The sequence below is a fragment of the Brachyistius frenatus genome, unplaced genomic scaffold, assembly GCF_029030835.1.
Source record: "Brachyistius frenatus isolate BFR_SWC_R1_liver_20210118 unplaced genomic scaffold, ASM2903083v1 Contig_97, whole genome shotgun sequence".
In the NCBI taxonomy this organism is placed as follows: Eukaryota; Metazoa; Chordata; class Actinopteri; family Embiotocidae; genus Brachyistius; species Brachyistius frenatus.
This window is the reverse complement of record NW_027210696.1, coordinates 918,986-932,634: the sequence shown is the minus strand read 5'-3', so window position 1 is coordinate 932,634 and position 13,649 is coordinate 918,986. Positions and strand designations below refer to the sequence as shown.

At 41.4% G+C, this 13,649-nt stretch overlaps 1 protein-coding gene across 1 annotated transcript; it reads left to right on the top strand.

Moving 5' to 3' along the window:
- The first annotated feature begins 1,858 nt into the window (after positions 1 to 1,858).
- dnaja2b (DnaJ heat shock protein family (Hsp40) member A2b) lies at positions 1,859 to 7,400 on the top strand. The gene is made up of 9 exons (XM_069711109.1): positions 1,859 to 2,021; positions 3,244 to 3,303; positions 3,693 to 3,919; positions 4,000 to 4,080; positions 4,197 to 4,330; positions 4,433 to 4,629; positions 4,773 to 4,917; positions 5,441 to 5,568; positions 5,682 to 7,400. Exons 1-9 carry the CDS (start codon positions 1,944 to 1,946, stop codon positions 5,868 to 5,870), a joined length of 1,239 nt encoding a protein of 412 aa, XP_069567210.1. The 5' UTR covers positions 1,859 to 1,943; the 3' UTR covers positions 5,871 to 7,400.
- Positions 7,401 to 13,649: the final 6,249 nt, after the last annotated feature.

The window sequence follows — 13,649 nt, the reverse complement described above, 5'->3', positions numbered from 1 at the left end:
TAAAATCCACATTAATACAGCAGTAATAAGAATCTGAAATAATCTTATAAAATATAATTCTCTAACATGGAGCTTTACACAATAGTGTGTACTGTTACTTTTGATAGTTTTAGTACATTTCACTTCTAATACTAGAAGTCCTGCATTAAAGTAAGGTTTTGAATGCGGAACAATAACTTGTAGTGGAGTACTTTCACTGCGTCATTTTAGGAGTTATATTTAAGTAACGGACCTGAATAATTCTTCCACCGCTGGATTTCACAAATTCACTATGACAATATTTGGTTATGGTTACTGACTGTGACAAGTGCAGGGACTGTTGTTATCTTTCTGGCTAGATTTTTGCAGTAAAGCTTGGGGGCCTTGAACATTGAATAGCTATAGATATTAATGAGGAATGACACGTACAGATTATTTTAATAATAGTTTTGTTTCCAAAATGTTCTAACATTTATTTAAATGTTTTGATGTCTAAATAGAAACTGCAACGCTTAAAGCAGCAATATAGGATGTTTGCTGGGCATTGGCAACAGCAGCCTCTGTGGCCACAAGTGGTAATTGCGGGCCTCTGATGAATTAAAAATCTGCTTCACAACCAGGAATGCAAAAAGGGCATAAACCCCAATATTGACAGCTACCAGGGCCACTCATGGAATCTGGGGTTATGTACCTAACTATTGAACTTTTCTATTTCTAGTAAGAAAAGAATGAGACACTAAAAACAAAATGTATTGTGAAAAGATCAGCCACGGAAAAGACATACTTCTCCTGTGCTAGGCTGCAGTTTCCCGTCGGCCGTGTTTGTGGGCTGCAGTGTATGATACAGAAGTGTTGCAGTGCCAGATCACTGAGATCCTGGAGCAGGCTGGAAACGCCTGTGATAACAAGCACACCACAATCATCCCCTATCACGTGCAGCTGGCCGTCCGCAACAACGAGAAAGTCAACAAACTGCTGCTAGTGAAAAGTGAACTTTTTTTGCTGGAGATCCAACCCACAAGAACGATCATTCTGGCAATATCTATTTTTTATATATATATATATATTAAAAAAAATTGAAATATGCCAGCTATATTTGTAGTTAACAAGCCACCATGTGATTAACATCTAGGAATCAAGCAAAACACCCAAAACTCTAGCAAGGAGACCAGATAGGAAGATCACTAGAGACTCGAGGGCTCAACATAACTCTTGATATTAACAAATATATTAGTACATCAAATAAACTCATCACGTGTACTCCTTTTATGGTATCAATTTCACACAGCAAAATGCAAGATAAACATAGTAAAACAGTAGGCTGTAGTCCTGTTTATGTTACCATCAAAACAATCCCAAGCACATATAAAGTGCTCATAGCAGATCCGTATCTATATTTGTTAAAGGTGAAAACCGTGATTTACAATAAAATTTAAAAAAAATGTCCATGGTAAATAATGAAAATGTCTGTTTCCCTCAATTTTAATCTTGGAGAATACAAAAAAAAAATAAAAAATCAGCTGTAGATGATTATTTTTGAATTTCATATACACTGTCAGGTGACGTAGCCTCCAATTAACCGAAATTAATAAATTTCTGAAGCAGCTAACCAAACTTAATACATGAACCTTTCGTATACACGGTTGCATGTGATATCACTTGGATGAATTAAAAAAAAAAAAAAAAAAATCTACAATTTTGTTCATTAATTCCGAAAATAACAAAAAAATAAATAAACGTAAATACACAAAACAGAATCAGTGATTTTTTTTATTTTTTTATATATATATATTTTTAAATGTATTTATTTTTATTTATAACGTTGTGGTTCCCGGTCTGGGGGCATGTGTTCGTGAGTGGGTGTTCGTGTCTGCAGCATCCGGCAAACCCGCGGACAGTCCCGGCGGTGGAGGTTCGCGTCGCTCGCTCAACTGAAGCTCCGCAGAAGGTAGCCGGTTAGCATCATGGCGAACGTCGCGGACACTAAGCTGTACGACATCCTCGGAGTTTCCCCCTCCGCTTCCGAGAATGAGCTGAAAAAGGTACGTGGCTTCTGAAATAGAATAAAACACACACGAAGGAGAAGGAGAAGAAGAAAAAGGGTTGGAGGGAGAGAGAGAGGGGGAGGGGAGTGTTTTATTAGATTTAGGATTAAGAAAAAAATAGAAAAGAAAAGAGGAAGAGAGGTCATCAATGTGGCCCACAAAACAAGCTAGCTTAGCTTCCAGAACGCTCGGCAGTTAGTTAGCCCGCTAACAGCGCGATGCTTCAATGGGCGGCGGTTTTTTTTTTAATTTTTATTTATTTTTTATTTATTTAGAGATAAATAAAGCTACAAATCGGCGAATTGCTGATACTGGGTTTTTTTTAAATTTATTTTTATTTTTTTATCGTTTACAACATATACGAGAAGGATGGAGCTGGCCTGCCCTCCCCCGGGAAAAAAAACCCCAAAAAAACCCCCAAAGAAATACACGGACGACCACGAGTGGAGGATTAGCTTCCCGGCTACCTTCAATGATACATTCCAGCAAATAGTCTCCGCCGATTCAATAACGAGGCGAACGGAAGTCCAAACAAATACATTATATTGTTGTTAATTGCTCTGGGTAAACTTGTGGGTTAGCTGATGTTAATAATAATTAAAAAAAAAAATCTTAAAAATAAAACCCCCCTTCTTGTGGCTGTAGTAGTCGACATCAGGACTTTAAACTCCCTTTCAAACATTAGGCGGATGCGAGTTGTTTATAATCGACAACGCTGCGGTCTCATGTGTCTTGTGTTGTGGGACAGAAAACTCAATTAATAACACGATCATTTTACATTAAAAGCCTAATTAGATGATGGTCTTGTCATCCCAGCAGTTATTTTACTACCTTTAGTAAACGTGCTCGCTTGGTGGCAATAAAAGAGACATTGATGACTTCATTTTCTGAACCTTTTTTTTTATTATTTCTTTTTTTTTTTTTTAGGTCAGATTTTTAGCGTTTGAGTTGTATCAGAGGATAAATGGCAATTGTTATTTTACTGGTGACTCAAAACCTGCATATATTTTTCTTGTCCTTTCGTTGATGTTGAAAGGCAAGCCGTGTTTTTCTGCTGGTGACCTGATGTTTTTGACAACAGGCCCACAAGTCAAGACCTCAGCTCCTAAAGACAGTTAATACACTTTAGTGATTTGCTACCAGAGCTGTTTAACACGGGCACCCGAGCTCAGGTCACTCGCACAGCTACGTTCATGTTGATTTTGTTGGTTTGTTTCAGGCCTACCGCAAACTGGCCAAAGAATACCATCCCGACAAGAACCCTGATGCCGGAGACAAGGTATGATGACGTATTACGTTACCGGCGGCAACACCGTACTGAGCAACAGTACCAAAAACAGCAGCTCAGCTACTCAACAGTTGGGAGCAAAGAAATGATGTCAACTTAATTTGTCATGATCACACAGCCCATCTCTTTGAGTAATAATACCAGGCACAGATCAGAGTACCGAATGCGAAATGGCTGTTCTCTAGGGAGACGCGTTTCCATTTTTGATGTTTACTGCTCTATGACTTAAATCATCTGATTTTGAGAGAACGTGTCACTTCAAACTAGCATGTCCTGTTTTTTGTTTTTAAGGTTATTTTTACTTTTTGTCGCGGAGTGCTGAATGTGTTTGGATCCGACACCGTGTCGAGCTGTCTGTTTGTTCTTCATTCATTTCCCAGTTTAAAGAAATAAGTTTTGCCTATGAAGTATTGACAAACCCAGAGAAGAAGGAGCTTTATGATCGCTATGGAGAACAAGGGCTACGGGAGGGAGGAGGCGGAGGGCCTGGCATGGATGACATCTTCTCGCACATTTTTGGCGGTGGACTGTTTGGATTCATGGGGGGACAAGGCAGAGGACGCAACGGCGGCAGGAGGAGAGGAGATGATATGGTGCACCCTCTGAAGTAAGTATTTTACATTGACGTAGTGCAGGTGGTTCAGTTATGAAGTACTGTGTTGTCTTACAAGTCCTTTGTCCACGCAGAGTTTCTCTTGAAGACCTGTATAATGGCAAAACCACAAAACTGCAACTTAGTAAGAATGTGCTCTGTGGTGCCTGTAATGGGTGAGTCTGCTTTTAATTTGTCAGCTTTATGATTAAAAGCATTTTGATTGTTTGTAATGGCTGACATTCTGTTGCGCATTGATAACAAAGTCGGATACTTTCCTGTTGGCTTCCAGTCAGGGCGGTAAGGCAGGAGCTGTGCAGAAATGTGTGGCATGCAGAGGACGAGGTATGAGAATCATGATTAGACAGCTGGCCCCGGGGATGGTTCAACAGATGCAGTCAGTCTGCACAGACTGCAACGGAGAGGGTAATATGTCCGTTAATGGCCGCGCACTGAAAAAAAATTGATAACGTACAAACGCAAGCAAAACAGAACTCTGAAAAAGTCTGTGTATACGTGGTTGTGCAGGTGAGGTGATAAATGAGAAGGATCGCTGCAAAAAGTGCGAGGGTCACAAAGTGTGCAAGGAGACGAAGCTTCTGGAGGTTCACGTGGACAAAGGCATGAAGCACGGACAGAAGATCACATTTTCTGGGGAAGCTGACCAAGCGCCAGGCATTGAACCAGGAGATATAGTCTTGGTGCTGCAAGAGAAGGAACATGAGGTACCTCAAAATAGATTGCTCCTGATCGTTATTACAGTTAATGAGACACAAACTCGTTTGAGGAGCAAATTCTACATTTATTTGAGAAATGTGTTGTAATATATTAACCGAAGCAACAAACTTGGGATTTCAATGTAAAACAGGAATTCCGCCGTGATGGCAGTGACCTTCACATGGTCCAACGCATCGGCCTGGTTGAGGCTCTTTGTGGCTTCCAGCTGACCGTCACACACCTGGATGGACGTCAGTTGCTGGTCAAATACCCACCTGGCAAGGTCATTGAGCCAGGTAAACATCTTTATACCACCTTCATTTAATTTCTTTCTTTCATCACATACCTGCTTTTTAATGGACAAAAGGAGAGTACCGCGTGAACATTTATTGTTTACTGCAGCTATTAAGGTGGTGGTGGTGCCAACATTCATTATTGGGACATGTGGGATGTGAGCTAAAACATTTTGTTTATTTAGCAGTTTATTCTTTTTAAAAAAAAATTATTATTATTGTTTGCCTGCCGTTTGTGTAGATATGATAAACATCTAGTGTATAATTTGCTGGTAAATACAAAAAAAATGTCTGTAGTTTAGGACAAAATAGTATTTTTTTTTACTCCTGATCTTATGCATACACGTACACGTGTTATTGTTAACGCATGTCAAAAGCAAAGTGGGTGTCGAAATGAAAAGCTAAGGTATTGATTTCCTGACCATTTGAACTGTTGAAAGTGCATATAGAAGCCAAGGGCTCATACTGCATTCTAAGATTCTTCTTGCATCTACACGTCTTTCACACCGTCTTGTCTGTGTGGCAGGCTGCATTCGAATGGTGAAAGGAGAAGGAATGCCTCAATACAGAAATCCATTTGAGAAGGGAGACCTTTACATCAAGTTCGATGTCCAGTTCCCTGAAAACAACTGGATTAGCCCTGAAAAACTGAATGCGAGTTGCAATCTATAAATATTTTGATTTGCACTTTCTTTTTTTAAATTTTTTTTTAAAGGTGGAATGATTGTGATATCTTGATGTACGTTTTCTACATTTATTTTCTTCAGGAACTGGAGTGCCTGCTGCCTGCTCGTGCTGATAACCCCGTCATCGCAGCGGATGCGGAGGAAGTTGACCTGACGGAGTTTGACAGGAGTCAAGGCTCAGGAGCCGGAGCTAGGAGAGAGGCCTACAATGATAGTTCTGATGAGGAAGGGGGTCACCACGGCCCAGGGGTGCAGTGCGCACACCAATAGAGAGACTCATACATAGACTTGCACACACATAAAAGCATAAATATACAAACATCCCTTAAGTCCCATAGCTAACACCATTCAAGACATGCCGAACACACGCGCACATTCTTCTTCTTACATGATTCACATGAGAAAGAGATACACAAATACATGAGCATCCACCCTCCTCAGTTCCATGGTGCCCATAAGTCAGAGAGGTCATGGACATCTGATGACCGTTTTGTGTTTATGGACAGTAGTGCTCATCAAAGCCTCTAGCAAGAAGGCGGTCTAATTGTAAGAGGTTCACTGACTGACCTAGACTTGGACCTCTCTGTTTTCATCCTAAGCGTTTACCTTTCACTGTGGGAAACACCAGTCTAGTGCATAAAATGCAGATATCATCGACCCATCTTGTAAAAGGTGTAGTTTAGTCAATCACACACAAGCGCATGCTGCTTCTTGCTGAAGATCTTGGTCATGTAGTTTCAGGGTCCAGACACTACAGAGAAATCTGATACCACACCTGTTTATATGTCAGTGTGTCACTGCTGTTAAAGTGCCCTGCTGCCATAAGAGCTAACCTGGTTACAGCCCTAAAAGTGTGTCCTCTGCAGAGCCTGCTGAGAACCACACGTTTAGCCCACCTCATCCTCCAAGGTGAACTGTCAAGCGTTAAGAATGGGATTTGCTGGTTCTTTTCAATTCTTAGCTGTCACATTTAAACAATATTACAGCCCAGAGTATAGCACCTGCCTGCCAGGCACTATGTTTTCTTTTTAGTCTGGAATTTCAGTTTTTGTTTGTCTTTGTTGGTGGGAATGTTAAGTGTGTTTGAAACCACAGAACTTGATGTTGTGTGCTCCAGATTTAAGTTGAGGACACACTTGTGTACTGTGTATGTGTGTGATACAGTGGCTCAGTGTGTGGGAGCTGCTGTGGAATGTTCTGGCTCATTAGGTTGGTAGGTTTTCCTGCTTTGTGTTGGGACTGCAGTGTGAGTGGACACCATTTAAAGTCAGTTGAGGAGGAACAAAAAAAAAAAAAAAAAAAAAAAAGAATGTTTATTTGCTGAGAATCTTTCCCATGTGGACTAACTTTCCCTCACCAGGACAGAGAGGTCCTCCTCTCTTGCAGGAAAACCACCGGCCCGCACCAGTCCCTCTGTATTATACATATCTCCCCATCGTAGAGTTGTTAGACATGATACAATACTCCCATCCCCATACACCTGTAAATAATACAGTCCCAGTCCATAGGTGCATTAAAGGTCTACAGTGGTGTCCTCCTATAGTCAACTTTTTTTTTTTTACATAAGTGAGTAATGGCCTAAAGTGTCACCATATAAATGTTCTGTTCACATGAAGGAAAGTTAATGGAACCACTGTGGACTGTTCACGTGCACCTCTGCGGCTTATTGTGTATGTAATCTAGGCCACAGGGGATAACGTGTACACAATTAAAAGGGGTCATTGGTAAATTACATTATTGTTGATGCTTATGGTTGTCAAGATGATAATTAAACTGTATAATAAACTAAAAGTTTGTTGAGGTCTGTTTTGTTTCATATACACAATCTGCAATTTTAAGAATCCACAGTTTCTTATTAATTTGTGTTTATAGAACCACAGACAAAAAGGCGCAACACCATTGATGGAAAAGAAATTGTGGCTCAATAGATTTTAAATAATTATTAAGCCAAACACGTAGTATTTAGTGATGTGAAGTTGCATATCAGACCGTATTAACAATTGTGAGGAATATGTGACAAACAGCAGAAGTGTCTCAGTCGGCTCCATCCTCAGTTTCCCTGCTGTGGAGGGCAACAGGACCCAGCAGTTCTTTAAATCCTGCAGTATTCCTACAAGATAAAAAAAAAGGGGCATGTGGAGGTGAAGGATGTCTCCATTAATCAGGTGTTTTGCATCTAATTTAAAAGGAGTGCCATTTACCTGTCTCTTTTGGACTGCATGATATAAGAGCGCTCTCTTCTGAGCTGCTCCAGTCTCTCCCTGACGAGTGTCTTCTGCTGGTTCTTGTCCTCCTAAAACAATAATAAGCCAAAGGTAAATATGACAAAACACTTATCAGATAAAATAACCCAGAGTCCTTCAATATACTGTATAGTTACCAGTGGAAGATCTTGCGTGAGGTTCCTGAGCCTGTCTGTGCGTTTCAGGCCGAGCAGGTCTTCCTCTGCCTTTCTGTTCTGGATGATTGACAGGCGCTCCTGAACCTGAAAGACAAAATGCCAGAGCACCTCTGCCTCTCACTTATACTGCTCTGAATACTCATTCAGCGACCCTCTGTCCACCTTTCTCTCACCCTCAGCAGCTGTCGCTCTCTGTCTCTCTGCTGCCTCTGTTCAACTTTTCTTTGCAGGTCCACCAGATTGCGCATCGTTCTCTCTCTCTCCATCGCGGAAACCGGTTCTCTCGCTCGCTCTCTCTCCATCAGAGTGGCTTCACTCAATGCTTTCCTTTCCGGGAGGCTGCCCTCTTCCTGGAAAACAGGAAAAAAAAAACAGCTGGTTGGACCAATAAAGTAAATTAATAATACTCGAGAGCACTTGTTTCACAAAGAGGTAGCAACAATCTTACTGCTGCTGCTGGAGAATATTCCTGGTCCTCATGGTGAGTGGGTTCCCACATTTCCACCTCAGTCACTTCTCCACCAGCATTAGCTGTGTCATTGGACGTTCCAGAGCAGAAGTCATCAACATACGGTTTAATGTCAGAGGAATCAGCCAAGAGATGTGTCTGTAAAGCCTGCAGGCTCTCTGGGACCAAAGCATGTGTTTGAAGGTCACATTCAGGTGTGGCTTCTCCCTCGTCTGGTTGATCAGCTATCGGCCTCTTATTCAAGATCAACTAGCGAGAATATAAAAGGTGAAGGAATATAATGAAGGACATTGTGACAGTGGATACTCGTCTGCTACACACATTTAATGCAGTACCTGCTCTACTGTGTTGCACTGCTGGTCTGCAGACTGTGTGTCATGGTGACCTGCAGAGCCAGATTGCAACAGAGTCAGTGTCAGCTCTTCACCGTCTCTCTCCTGAGCTGTCTCCTCACATTGTGTGGGCTGGATTTGGGTCTTCAAACTGCTCTCATCATCCAGACTCTCTCCTGGTGCCCCATCTGCAGCCTCTGCCTCAAAGTCTGTGTCATCCTCTGGTGGTTTGCTCCAAGCCAGGGTGATCAGAGAGTCTTGTTTCTCATACCTCTGGGAACCTTTTTTTGCACTCTCTTCTTCTTCCTGCTGGGCTCTTCCCTCTGCAGCGAGGCCCTCCTGAGCATTGCTTTTTGCTTTTGACACACACAAGATCTCCAAGTAGGGAAGGTCCTCCATGACCACTCCACAACCTGGGGGAATGCAAAGTACATTATTCCTTCAGCTGTGGGAGCATGTTATATATTTTGACTGTTTTCAATACCTGTACAGACATCCTGTTTGTCAGTCCCATCCGCAGCTCGGACTTCATTCAGTTCACTGCTGGCCCTGCTGACTGAATGAGCTGCCTGAGCTTCAGCTGATCCAACACTGATGTTTTGGATCTTGACTTGTTCAGTGTAGCAGGATTGATTTATGTTTGGCTCATTGCTGCCGTTTTTAACTTGGTTTGGATAATCAATTTGCAAAGAGCCTGAGGTATGAGTGGTCTCTGAGCTGAGGAGGGTGAGCAGGTTGGTGAAATGCTGTGCTTGAATTTCAGATTCATATTTATCTTGCAGAGCCTGCACACGCTGTGCATCCTAACAGACACACAAGATATACAGTTATTACTTTCATACTCGTGTCTACTGTTACATTTCTACGTACTCCTGCTTTTCTGCAGATGCCGTGGTTATCTTGACTCACCTTGTCCATCAGCGCTTGCAGTAAAGCAGAAGCTTGGACCTCTTGAAGCTCCGTGAGATGGGTCAGGAGGAGCAGGGCACAATCCTCCAGCTGAAGTTGGGACCATTCTCCATGGGGCTGCACTTGGGGCTCAGACTTGAGTTGTGGCGGAAGATTTGTTTGCTCTACGGGGGTCTGAGTCCCATTGTGTGTCTGCAGCCGAGCCCGGATTTGTCTCAGCCTTTTTATACAACCATTCCTTAAAACTGCTTGCTTCTGACCGTCTGTATACAAAATAGGAAACACAATGGTGGAATGTAGAAATGAAGGAGTTACAAAAGATTCTGACAAATGCTGCAGAGAAAAAAAAACAAGATATTGATTTACCCTCTGTTAGAGGCTCTGTGCAGTCTGGCCCTTGCAGATCCTCAAGGGAGACCTTGTGTACCAACCTGACCAGGTGCTTCCTCTCCTGCTCCTGAGTCAGCACCAGCAGCTGCAGCACTGCCTGCTGGGAGTGGGCCAAATTTTTTGTTTTGTTACTGATAAAAATTCTGCAGTGCTCTCATTTTTAAATCTCAACCCACAAAAGAAGACAATGTGTCATAATATTATGATGTGGTGTGCGGCCTGTGCCTCATAATCAGTGGTTCAGAGGTTTACATGACCTGCTGTAGTGTCTTGAAGTCCTCCTTTTCATTTTCCTCTTCAACATGTAGCCACAGGGCAACCTGCTCTGCTCTGCACGGACTGTTCACATGTGGCCTGGACAGATAGATTAGAGACAGATACTATACAGTTGAAACTAAGTGTCCAAAGAGCCTGAAGCTGATGAAAGTGAATACATGTTAATTTTCAGTGTTTCACTGTTAGAGTTTGTATTTGCTCACCATGTCTCCCAGGACTGCCGTGCTGCCAGGAGAGCACTGTGGGACAATTTTTCTCTCTGAGCTCTGACAGTTGCCAACCTGATGTGTAGACACAACAGTCTCAGGCTCTCCCCATGCAGCCTGGAAGGCAAAAGATTAATGGATCAACACATTCTCTCTCGCACTGTCACGAATAGAGCCATGTATAAGTCCACGTATGACACATTTTGAATACAAATTTGTTTGCAAACAGTTCTTTCTCAAGTCAAGAATGTGGATGTACAGTATATACTGTATGTGTCTGGAATCAGGTTAAAACGTGTTATGTGAACAAACATGCTTATTTACCTCTCTCCCAGGACTATCAATGTGTCCCGTTCTTGTTGACGATATGTGTGTAACTCATTCAGGAGAGAAACAGCAGACCAGGACCGTTTGCTAGAGTCAGGACAGCTTCTTAAAGATGCATCCAGATAAGCCCTGCAGGAGAATAATTCTTACGTGGTGCTTTTGTTTGAGATGCATCAAGCTAAAGTTGTAGGTGGTTTGTATGTTTACTTGAATTAATTAGTTTTAAAACCAATAAATATTGGTAGATTGTAGTTTGGTTATTGTTTATCGTTTTTGAATTTCATTTCTTCAGTAGTTTTCATATAAATCTTAAAGAGTCCCTTAAGACATGTATTCTGACATATAAAAGTACTCTTAAAATGCTAATTTACACATTTTCTATATCACCTATTTATAAATTCTTATATTTACTTCTACTTTGTCCCCTCACTTAAAAACAAATCTAGGACATATAGATATGCAAATATTGTTCATTTCAAAACCTTGGCTGTCACAAAATCATCTCACTCTTCTATGTAAGCCTGCCAGTTTTAGCTGAGCCAGATACTGTTTGACTCTCTCTGGTCTGCTGTGTGGATCTTGATTTCTCTTAACTTCCTGTTCCTTTGAGGTTTTGAGGGGTTTTCAGCATTTGTGTGTTTTTAATGTCCCAGCTCTCCTGATTGTTAACTTGTGCCTTGAGTGTCAAAACAGCCCGTGGTTGCTCCTCAGGTAAAACATGTTAGGAATTCATGGGTAGGTATTTTTCTAGGGCCATCACAAAGTTTATTTTTCAATACCCTTACTGTGAACATGCCACAGTCTAATACACTTTTTTTTTTTTTTGTGATCGGGCAAATCGTTAACAATGGGAAGCCCCCGTGGCTGCTCCAATGTGACCAATAGATCACTATCCCCACTGCATCGTGAAATGTTTTTTCCAGTGTCTTGCTCTGCGTAGCTTCATTTTTGTCATAATTTAAGTACGGTTGTGTTCAAGAATTAGAGAGTGGATCTCTTTCCCACTTTTGCTTCCCCCTGACCTGTCACACCACAGGCCTCTGCCCAGTCATGATCTCTCAGTGTACTGTTAAGAGCCCTAATTCTTAATATTGAACTATCCCTTTCGTGTATTCTGTGTTTACAAATTGTTTAAAAGACTACCTGTTTTGGGAAATCCCAAGCTTTTCTTTTTTTCTCAACATTTCTGATTATTAAACTTTTAAAGTACACACACACTGTAGTTTTTATTCCTCCTGAGATGGTCTCTGCACATCTGCACACTGATTCATTTTCATTCAAATCCATTGGTCTCATGCTCTGCATAGTGCAACTCAAACATCCAAGTGAACAAACAATAAGCAAAAGACATCTTTGATTGGAGGGGGACTTTACATGTACAAACTTGGTGTGTGTGTGTGTGTGTGTGTGTGTGTGTGTGTGTGTGTGTGTGTGTGTGTGTGTGTGTGTGTGTGTGTGTGTGTGTGTGTGTGTGTGTGTGTGTGTGTGTGTGTGTGTGTGTGTGTGTGTGTGTGTGTGTGTGTTACTTGTATATCCTGAATGCTCCTGGAAGTTCAGCCAAACTGAGCATGTCAACAGACTCCCAAGCCTCCTCTGCAAGATCCTCCAGCCCCTCCACTTCCTTTTGTTGTTGCCATGGCAGCAGCATCTCCCAGACACTCTCAGCTGATTTGCCAAAAAAAAAAAAAAAAAGAAACATGAAATGCTCTATAATGCTGAGCAAGTTGTTCTTATGAGATTGTTCTGGTTTTTTTGCGATGACAGCTCGGAGAAAAAAATTCCTTACTTTGGTGCTCCTGAAGCATTTCTGTGTAAAGCAAGTGTGTCACCACATCATACTTCACTTCTACCAGCAGGAGGACTTCTGACAAGGAGACACAGCCCCATGCCTGACCTCTAATCCCGAGCCTTTGGCCCTGCCAGGGAGAAGGCACCATGCTTTTCACACCCTCTGATGCCAATCTGAGCAGAAACACAGACACATCAACAACATAATTACAATAAATAATCACTTGAATGTATAAGGGGTGGATTGTAACGTTACACAAAAGTACTAATTGTTTCCAGAGGTTGAGATTTTCCAATGAATCACTTATTATCACTTACTATTTATGAGGCAGTACTCATAAATACTTAGTTTAAGTGATGCTGTGTAACTATTGGAAGAAGCAACATTCTTAAGTTGCATAAATTAGCAATAAAGTGCATTATTACATAAATCAGTACACGTAACGTTTTTTTTGGTGCTGCAGCCTTGGTCTGTTATGACACTTGCTAAAGTTAGCTTATGTTAGGTCGATTGAAGTGCAGACATATTGTTTTAGCATTTAACATTGTTTATATTTAATTGTTACTTTTGCAGCAATGGCTGTAGTTAAGTTATTTTGGTTTTCTTTAAAATAAATATCTTTTTTCACCTTAATATGCAGGATAGAAGTAAAGAACAAAAGTACAAATTTGGTGCCTTTCAGGGGTTGAATTACTGCCTTATCACAATTGCATGTCATCTACTTTATACATTCACCAATAGCAGCAAAAGTCAACCAAAGTCCCTGTACCTATGGTTTCAATCACTTTTCACTTAAAAAGAAACATGCTCACCTAGCCCAGCACTGCCTTGCTGCTTTCTTGAGCCTCTTCACACCTGTGACTCTCCTACAGAGCTCTTTTTTTCTCATGAGTCTCACCATCTGTGTATGGAAAGAAAAGAAGGGCAACTAATGTTGAACAGAGGAACTG

Excerpts from the sequence above, each read along its gene's own strand:
- dnaja2b (XM_069711109.1), top strand. The coding sequence starts at position 1,944 with ATGGCGAACGTCGCGGACACTAAGCTGTACGACATCCTCGGAGTTTCC. Across the intron at positions 2,022-3,243 it reads CCGAGAATGAGCTGAAAAAG|GCCTACCGCAAACTGGCCAA; the intron begins GTACGTGGCTTC and ends GGTTTGTTTCAG. Across the intron at positions 4,630-4,772 it reads TGCAAGAGAAGGAACATGAG|GAATTCCGCCGTGATGGCAG; the intron begins GTACCTCAAAAT and ends AATGTAAAACAG.